The sequence below is a fragment of the Peromyscus maniculatus genome, chromosome 23 (genome assembly GCF_049852395.1).
Source record: "Peromyscus maniculatus bairdii isolate BWxNUB_F1_BW_parent chromosome 23, HU_Pman_BW_mat_3.1, whole genome shotgun sequence".
Classification (NCBI taxonomy): Eukaryota; Metazoa; Chordata; class Mammalia; order Rodentia; family Cricetidae; genus Peromyscus; species Peromyscus maniculatus.
In genome coordinates this window covers 49,675,706-49,685,269 of record NC_134874.1, presented here as the reverse complement: position 1 = coordinate 49,685,269, position 9,564 = coordinate 49,675,706, and the positions used below count along the sequence as shown (strand labels likewise).

General features: G+C 57.8%; 1 protein-coding gene across 2 annotated transcripts; it reads left to right on the top strand.

Annotated features, from left to right (window-relative positions):
* The first annotated feature begins 237 nt into the window (after positions 1-237).
* On the top strand, positions 238-9,559 carry Map2k7 (mitogen-activated protein kinase kinase 7). Of its 2 annotated transcripts, XM_076560420.1 has the most exons (12): positions 238-516; positions 2,188-2,235; positions 4,941-5,082; positions 5,189-5,255; positions 5,372-5,485; positions 5,579-5,698; positions 5,881-5,988; positions 6,084-6,263; positions 6,352-6,432; positions 6,522-6,664; positions 7,181-7,226; positions 7,333-9,559. In XM_076560420.1, exons 1-12 carry the CDS (start codon positions 390-392, stop codon positions 7,465-7,467), a joined length of 1,311 nt encoding a protein of 436 aa, XP_076416535.1. In that variant the 5' UTR covers positions 238-389; the 3' UTR covers positions 7,468-9,559. The 2 variants fall into 2 exon arrangements, with proteins under 2 accessions (XP_076416535.1, XP_015863602.1); XM_016008116.3 differs by lacking the exon at positions 2,188-2,235.
* Positions 9,560-9,564: the final 5 nt, after the last annotated feature.

Below are 9,564 nucleotides of genomic sequence, written 5' to 3'. Positions count from 1 at the left end.
GCCGTCTTGCCCGCCTTCCGCTTTATTAAAAAAAAAAAAAAGAAAGAAAGAAAGAAAAAGAAAAAAATCGTGGTTTTTGAACTGCGCCTCTCTCCAGAAGAGCTGGGAAGTCCATGCACGCGCACTGCGCGAGGCGACGGTGGGCGATGACAATGCACACGGCCAGCCCGGAGCTCTAGGTGGCGTCAGCGCCCGGCCGGGGCACAGTGCGCACGCGCGGCGCTAACCACTCGGGGCAAGGCAGGCACGCGCTGGGTTGGGCTGGGCAGGGCAGGACGGCGGCTCGGCGGGGTCATTGAGGCGCAGGCGCAGTGCGGTGTTTGTCTGCCCGGGACTGACGGGCGGCCTGGCGGCGAGCGGCGGCAGCGGCGGCGGCGGCGGCGGGGAAGATGGCGGCGTCCTCCCTGGAGCAAAAGCTGTCCCGCCTGGAAGCCAAGCTGAAGCAGGAGAACCGCGAGGCCCGGAGGCGGATCGACCTCAGCCTGGATATCAGCCCCCCCCAGCGGCCCAGGCCCAGTAAGCACGGCGGCGTGGGGGAGGGGGCGGGCGGGGCGGGGCGCGCGGTGGGAGGCCCCGCCCACCAGGCAGGTCCCGCCCCCGCTTCCGGGGCGCCCGCTCTCCTCCCCTCTACTCCCTACCGCTGTCAGCTTGCAGAGAGAGGGTCACGGTGACCTGGGAGTCGGGTGGGCAGTCTCCAGGACGACTTCCTCCCCGCGCGCACCGCGATCCGAGGGGTTCACATCACTGGGACATGGGAGCTTAGCGGCTGGGTCCCCTCACCGTGTGGTGCGACCCCAGTGCCTTGTCACCTGCACCAGGCAGGCTGCAGGCTGGCAGACCCGAAGCTGCTGAGACCACAGCCAAGTCTTTCAGCCCTGCAAACACGGCTATCTCCTTTGACCCAGCGGTTCCACTCCTGCCGTTCCTGTGGCTGTCAAGAGGTCCCCTGCCCTAGCAGAAAGTCCACACACATGCATGCCCATCCGCCCATTTAGGTGACTTAGCCCTCGTTTACACCTCATCCCTTTTTGAGTAGAGGAGTCTTCCATCTGATTTCTCCGGTCATATCTCCTGAGCCTGGCAGGGCCTTGTTATTGGGCTCAGCTGACTGCCTCCTTCGTACAGGGCCACCTCATTACCTCTGTGACCAGCTAGTGTCAGTGTTGCTGTCTCAGTGTGCCTGGCCCTCTGGAGACACATAGCCACCTCACAGCCTGGCAGCTTTTGTCTCCTGCAGACACCTGTGGCCAGTGTGAGTGTATCTCGTCCTACCCAGCAGACACACACCTCCTTTCTGGCTCTCCCATCTCTGGGCCTGCCTCCCTGACATGTCCTGTGCCAAAAGCTGTTCCCCTTTCTTCCTATACACAGACCTGACTTGTCACCATCATGACCACAGTTAGCGTCCTTGTTGTAGCCCACATACCCCATCCCCAAGTCCTCTCTGCCGGAAGAAATTTGACTTTTCTCCCTCACCAACCCTGTGATCAGTGCCTTGCCAACCCCTCTGTCTCCCTCTTTATCCAGCAGAATGCCTTCTTCATACTCTGTGTGATATAATCTTTGGAGTATATTACTGTAGTTGTCTGTGGGTCACCCTGGTAAGAGGGGGAAGGTAGTCTTCCGAGGCTGAGAATTCTGTCCACTCCCTGGTCACCTGGCCTAACCTTCACAGCCTGATCCCCCCCCCCCGCCCCCCGAATCCCTCTTCAGGGTTCCCTCCATCCTTCCCTCTTCCGGTCTGAGTCTGCCAGTTTTCCTTCCTGGGGAGTTTCTTCCAGGGCCTGGAGATACCGAGAGGTGGGGATTCTTTTCATTGGATTCTGTCTGGGACCAGATGCTGGGCCAAGCCTTGGAGGGCCCCTGCTGGACCCAGCCCCAGTGTGGATGAGTCAGGGTTGGGCATGGGGCCCTAGGTGCCCTAAGAGGTGTCTGTCCCTAGAGCAGAGTGAGACCTGGTAAGGCTGGTGGCTGGCAGGCCCCAAGGAGCCCCCGCAGGTGTCTGTCTGTCAGCTCCATGCCTCCCTCCCACCCTCCCATCTCTGTCAGTTTCTACCCATTTCTGCAGTTTGGTGCCTTGCGCCTCCCCTCCTCTTCATTATGATTTGATTTCTTTTCTGTTGGACAAATCAGTTATTTCTGTTGTGATTTATCGTGGTGTTTTTTTTTCTTCCTTTCCCCATCCAGTTATTGTGATCACTCTAAGCCCTGCTCCTGCCCCGTCCCAGCGAGCAGGTACCAGCCTTTTTATCATTGCTGCTTGCGTATCTGCACATTGACCTAACCGCTGCCCCTGCTGCAGAATGCCATCCATCCCTACCCCATGCTCTGTGTGTGTGTGTTCTGTCTCTTCATTCTCACGTTCTTGCCCTTCACTATGGCAGGGTGAGCCTGACTGCACTTTCTCTGTGTCCTCTAGCCTTCTCATGTCCTCTTTGGCTTAGTTTGGGACCCCCAGAGGATGAATGGCCCCTGACAAGTGGGGGTCTGCTGGGTGGGCACACAGGGTGGGTAGAAGCAGGCGCGCCGTTCCTGTTCAGTCTGTCTCAGCTGTGGAGTGAGTGAGTGGCATCACTTGTGTACTGTGTCTGCTCTTCGGACCAGGAATGTAGCAGTAAATAAAACAGACCAGGCTCCTGTCCTGTGGGGCTGAGATGGCAATAAGGGGTCCATTGGTCGAAACTAAGCACGTTCCTGATCCTGTAGAATAGTCTAGTAGGCCGAGGGACTCCGCACAGGGTCGCTCAAGGAAAGCCTATGGAGGATACTGGACTTGAACAGTGTCCCAGAAAGTTGGGGGAAGCAAGACGCCCCCCCCCCTCCACAGCATGCACACATAAGGCCCCTATGCTAGGCAGTTCAGCTGTGCTAGTTCCTAGGTGTGCAGTGTCTTGTGTGTAAGAGAAAGAGCACCTGTGTTGGCAGAGATGAAGACAGCTGACTACTGTTGGTGGTAGTGTGTTCCCAGCTTGTGTGTATACATGGATGTGTGTGTAGAAGGATGGAGGGCTGGCCCTATTCCAGTGTGTGTGTGTGTGTGTGTGTGTGTGTGTGTGTGTGTGTGTGCGTGTGTGCGTGTGCACGTGCTTATGTATATTCCATGATTTTGGTGTACATGTGTGTACATGTGTACATGCACATGAGCGTATGCTTGTTGGGCTGGTCGCCCGAATAGTGGGCACGAGTCCCCATGATCTGTCTTACTTTCTGTCACTCATTCATCCTCACTTCTTCCTCCCTCGCTGTCTTACCCTCACTGTACTCTCCAGGCCTGCCATGCGGCTCTAAAACCCCTCTAGCCTCTGTTCTTGGGCCTGGGTATGTTTCTCTCCCCTTTCCACTCGAGCCCCCATCAAATCCATGCCTCAGAGAGTGGGACCAGCGGCCTTTTCCATGGGTCTGAGGCAACCCAAGAGGGCTCTCGGTCTGTGTGGGTAAAGGGGCTGGTAGGGTGTGGAGAGGGTAGAGGTATGGTCCTCACCCCAGAGAGCTGAGGTACCAGATAAAGAAGGATCACAGGTACCCGTGGAGGTGAGCTGTGGACAGTTCCTAGAGAGTCTGGATGCAGCTGGGGTCCCAACCACCAGGGCCAGAAAAGGACCTGGATATCAGCAGTTAAAGCCCATTGGTCTCTGCCAATTAATCACTGAGCCCAAGTCACCAAAAGCCATTAGGTGGATTGTGGGAAAAAGAAGTAGTGAAGTTAAGTGTATAGAGAAGTGTGTTAGAAAGTAGCAGGCTTTTGATGCAGCACTGGAGAGGCAGAGCCTGCCTGGTCTGCAGAGGGAGTTCCAGGATAGCCAGAGCTGTTACACAGAGAAAAAACCAAAGAAAAAAGAAAGAAAGTGTCAGGCTCCAGGCCACCTGGGAGGTGATGTCTGAAGGATGCTCACTGCTGATGCCCTGAGCTGATGCCCTGAGCTGAGCTAGTAATCCTTCCAGGGAACTAGGGCCCCGACAGTTGAGAGGTTCATGGAAGGCAGATTCTTCCAGAAGCCAAAGGGAGCTCACGGCCCCTTTCACTAGGCCAGAGACCTCCTAGCTCTCTAAGAAACCATATCCTCTCTGGCTGCCTCTGCAACACCTCTGGGCAGCAGGGTCCCAAGTCTTGGCTCTGTTTCCGTCTTTCTCCTGTCCCCATCTTAACACCGCCCGCCCATCCTGGGGTGCCTGCTGCCTGCCCGCCGCCTGCCTGTAGCATGCCCGAGCCATCCGCATGCAGGCCATTGGGAAGTACCAAACTCCCCTCCCTGGCCCAGCATCTTCCCCCCTGCCCAGCCCAGCCAGCTCCTGGAAGAGCTTTGCCACCTAGATCCCCATCCCCCTCTTCCCAAGAGCCCAGGCTCAGCCTGGGGTTCTGTTCCTGCTCCCTTGGTCCCAGCTCTGCAGGCCTGGCTGGGGGATGCACAGATGAAGCAACTGGCCAGAAGGTGGCCCTCCCTGACCTAGGAGTGGAGTCTGGGGCAAGACAGCCTGAAACCAGAGTCCCATAGCTGTTGGCCCTTGTTCGTCCACAGTGCAGTAGTGGCCAGACCAGGTTCCAAGCCAGTCCTGGTGGGCTTTCTGTCCTCATGTGGTTCTCATGTGAGCACCATGGCCCTGGGCCTGCTTCCTGGCACTGGTGGAGGAAGTTCCTGGCAGATCCCTCCACACACGCACACACACACACCCCATTTCTCTGCAGTATGCACTTGAGGACAACCCCTCAGCCTCTGGGGCCACCCCTCTCCCACCAACCCATCCAGTCTCCTTTCAGATCGGAGGGGCAGAGACAGTACCCTGAAGATGCCTCAGGGGGTGGGGAAGGAGGCCCCAGCCAGCAGGGCGGGGGGCTGTGCCAGCATGGCCGAAGGGGCCCGAGAGAGGAGATGAGAACTCCAAACCTTTTGTCACCAGCTCGATGCTAACTCCTTTCATGCCCCTGGTTTTTAACCCGCCAGCCCTGCAGCTCCCACTGGCCAACGATGGGGGCAGCCGCTCACCGTCCTCGGAGAGCTCCCCACAGCACCCTACACCCCCCACCCGGCCCCGCCACATGCTGGGGCTCCCATCAACCTTGTTCACACCCCGCAGTATGGAGAGGTAAGCTGCTGGAGCAGGGCTAGCACAGGACCCTCTTTGTGCTGGTCCTAGGGAGGTGGGTGATGTCAGTGGGACCCTTGTGGTCAGCTCCTGTTTTGTCCTTCAGCATCGAGATTGACCAGAAGCTGCAGGAGATCATGAAGCAGACAGGGTACCTGACCATCGGGGGCCAGGTACTACCTCCCTGTAGGCACCCTGGGGGCTGTGCCAGGACCCAGGCAGGCTAGAGGTGGCGGGTGACAGGAGCAGAGGCTCTGGGGACCCTCCAGCTGCCTTGCTCTCCACCCAGCGATATCAGGCAGAAATCAATGACTTGGAGAACCTGGGAGAGATGGGCAGCGGTACCTGTGGTCAGGTGTGGAAGATGCGCTTCCGGAAGACAGGCCACATCATTGCTGTCAAGGTGAGCCGCCACACCCCAGTTCCAGGATGTGTCCTGTGCCCTTGCAGCCTGCCCAGCACTTGAAGCTCCCCTCCTGGCTGTCCCTCCTTGCAGCAAATGCGGCGCTCGGGGAACAAGGAAGAGAACAAGCGCATCCTGATGGACCTGGACGTGGTACTCAAGAGCCACGACTGCCCCTACATTGTTCAGTGCTTTGGCACCTTCATCACCAATGTGAGCACCCTGCATGAGGGGCCAGGACTTCTGCCCCTGTAGGGTCCTACATGCCCAGACGTCTCAGGGCAGCCTTCTGCCCCATAGGGTCGGTCCTACACGTCCCCAGGTACCAGAGTGTGGTTAGGGTGGGGAGGAAAGCATGGCTGCCCCACGCCCTGCGTGCTGCCCTCCCTCTGCAGACAGACGTCTTCATTGCCATGGAGCTCATGGGCACGTGTGCAGAGAAGCTGAAGAAACGGATGCAGGGACCCATTCCGGAGCGGATCTTGGGCAAGATGACTGTGGCGGTGAGCGGCTAAACCTGGCCTTGTGTGGGCTCGGCGGGTGGGTGCCCTGGATTCTGGCCTCCCGTGACGGGTCCTTGAACCTGCCTGTCCTGCAGATCGTGAAAGCGCTGTACTATCTAAAGGAGAAGCATGGTGTCATCCATCGTGATGTCAAACCCTCCAACATCCTGCTGGACGAGCGGGGGCAGATCAAGCTCTGTGACTTCGGCATCAGCGGCCGTCTTGTTGACTCTAAGGCCAAAACCCGGAGTGCTGGCTGTGCTGCCTACATGGCTGTGAGTGGGGCCCTGCTGGACCTGACTCGGGGGCTGGGTGGGCCGGCCCTGCCCTCAGGGTATATCCTCTTCCTCTCCCTCCTTGCAGCCTGAGCGCATTGACCCTCCAGACCCCACCAAGCCTGACTACGACATCCGAGCCGATGTGTGGAGCCTGGGCATATCATTGGTGTGTTGGGGCTTCTGTTCTGAGGCTTGGTGGGAGAGCAGGGATCCTTCACCTGCTGCTCCAGCAATGCCTGTCACCCCCCCCCCCAGGTGGAGCTGGCGACGGGACAGTTTCCCTACAAGAACTGCAAGACGGACTTTGAGGTCCTCACCAAAGTCCTACAGGAAGAGCCCCCACTCCTGCCTGGCCACATGGGCTTCTCAGGGGACTTCCAGTCATTCGTCAAAGACTGGTGAGCACTCCCACTCTGCCTGTCCTTTCTCCTGGTCCTCTACTCTGGGATGTGCTGGGGAGGGCTGGGGTGGGGGAAGGGATGAGGTGGGCACAGCTCCAGGTAGGCCCGTGGCTAGAGGCTGTAGATAGGAGCTAATGCTGGAGCCTTTGGAATCACTTTCTGGGTTTGGACCTGCCCTAAGGGGACAGCTGGTCCTGTGGGGGTGTTTGGTGTGGTGACCTGGGGCTTTGCCGTGGAGCTTAGACAGGAAGACCACACTTGAGTCTTAACTTTCTCTTGTGTGAACCTCACATTCTGGTTCCAACCCCCCAGCTGGGTCTTCACCATGCTACCCTGGGCCAGGAGACTTTGTGGATCCCCAGCCTGGTGGAGCCTGGCTGTGAGCAGCTGCTTCTGGCTGATCTGGAAGACCCCTTTTTCACTGGGGAGGGCCTGAGCACAGATGCGCATCTAGGCACAGCCAGGTCCACCTCCTTGACTCTCGTTTCTCTTCTCTCCCTGCTCTTCGTCCAGCCTTACTAAAGATCACAGGAAGAGACCAAAGTATAATAAGCTACTTGTGAGTACCTAGCCCCCGATTCCCACCACATGTGAAGTCCTGCCGGCCTCGGTTGTAGGACCAGGAGGGCTGACTCCTCATCCTAAGCTAACTCTTGGGCCTACAGGAACACAGCTTCATCAAGCACTATGAGACACTCGAGGTGGATGTGGCGTCCTGGTTCAAGGACGTCATGGCAAAGACCGAGTCTCCAAGGACTAGTGGAGTCCTGAGCCAACACCACCTGCCCTTCTTCAGGTAGCCTCATGGCAGCGGCCAGCCCCACAGGGGCCCAGGGGCATGGCCACAGGCCCCCCTTTCCCACCTGGCCAATCCAGCTGCCCATCAGGGGACCTGGGACCTGGACAGCTGCCAAGGGCTGAGGACAGAAAGTAGGGGGTACCCATCCACCTCTGACTCCCTACCCACCAGCTGTGGACAGACGGGCATGCTGGCCCCTAATTTTTCCCACTCTGGGGTCAGCCAGCTATGCGAACCCCACCCCACCCCGACAGACACTGTGAACGGAAGACAGCAGGCCATGAGCAGACTCGCTATTTATTCAATCATAACCTCTGTGCTGGGGTGGCCCCAAGGGCAGAGAGAAAGCTCCTGTCCCTTTCCCCCAAACTCCAGTTGTCTGTCCCTCCACCTTCTCTCACACATGCTTGCTCTTCTCCATCTCTCCTCTCTTCCCTCCCTCTCTACCTCTGTCCCTCTCTGGTTTCCTGTCTCCCTCCCAGCCTCTGCCTCTCTCCTAGCCTAAGCCTGGGCCCAGCCACTCCTACCCCTCAGTGGAAGCCCCAGGTCCACCCAGGCCTCCTCAAGTCCTTGTCCCAGGACAGCTTTGTGGGCATTGTGACTGCAGCCCAATGGGTTGCTGTCTCTGTGTCTGTCTGTCTGTCTCTCTTTGATCTCAGGGGGTCCTTTTTGGAGTTTATTGTATTTTATTGTACTTGGTGGGGTGTGGGGGGGCTTGTCCTCATAGGGTGTGTTGGTACCTTCAGAAACTTTTACCAAAGTCATGTTTAGCTGCTTGTGGTGGGCCCCCTGCTCTCCATTGCCCTCTGGCACTGGGGGCTTGGACTGCTTGCTGCTCTTGTCAGCTCTGGCCTGGAGAGACCAGGCTCAATTAGGGGATCCTCACGTGGGACTGGGGACCGGTTACAGCGTGGGGTTGAGTAGAAGAGCTCAGGGGGGACAGGGGGACCGGGGGCCTCAGCCACACAGACGGCCTTTAGGAAAAGTGTGTGAGGGGTGCGGTGGAGAGGAGCAGGGAGGGCACTGGAGGGAGTCGGCGACGGGAGTGAGGCCGAGGGGTGCGGAGGGCTTCCGAAGAAGGCAGGGATTGAGAGTTAAGGGAGTCGATGTGGAGGTCTGAGCATGTGTGTCGGGGACAAGATGGACAGGCTTGAGTGCAAGGGAGGTCAGGGTACTGGTGTGCGAAGTGACTTACTCCCGTCGTGCCCCTGAGCGTGCGTCCCTTAGCTCACCCAGGGCTGGCCAGCTCCAGCCCAGCTTGTGGCCTGGCCTGGGCCAGGTGTCTGTCCCGCTGTCCTGCAATGGCCAGGACAGAGCGGGGTATGTTTCCTTTTTGTTGGTGATGCATGCAAATCAAGTGGTCAAGAGAACAATATAACAGAACAAAACAAAAAATACTTTAAAACCACAAACAAAACCCAGCACCAAAGCTGAGCAACCTTGCTGGATGTAGCTGATGCAACTGTAGGCTTAGGCGACACTGTGCTCTTAACTATCCTACTGACGTCATTCATCATCATGTTACACAATGCCGCATGTTTCAATCGCAATAGAAGTCGAAGTCATCGTCTCTGCCTGGGGCAGGGCACCCTCTCTCCTTACCCCTCATGTTGGGGAGCTGGAGTGAAGTAGGGGTGGAATAACAAGCCTGGCCCCCACCTTACCATTCTGAGGCTAGCCACCAGCATGGGCAGCCTTCATGGGTAGTTAGGTCTCTTGGCTGGTCCCCGGGCCAGCACAGGCCCAAGACTGGGCCGCATGGTTTTATTTTTATTTAACTTTATTTTCTGTGTGTGTGTCTCTGTCTGTCTGTCTGTCTGTCTGTGTCCAACCCCCTCCAGTGTTAAGTGGGAGCCTGGGGGAGTCTCTCGCTTCCCCACATCTCCCAAGTCCTTCCCTCTGTCACCAGCCATCCCTCTGGCCCAGGCAGAGTGGGTGTCGGGCAGGTAGGGACCTGGAGTGGCCTGGTCCTACCCTCCGGCCTGTGGACTCCTCCTCAGGCCGCCAGTGTTGCCCCCTCCCTTTTTAAAACAAAATACCCTTGTTTGTAAGTCCTTAGACGCTTGAGAATAAAACCCTTCCTTTTCTTCTGAGTGTG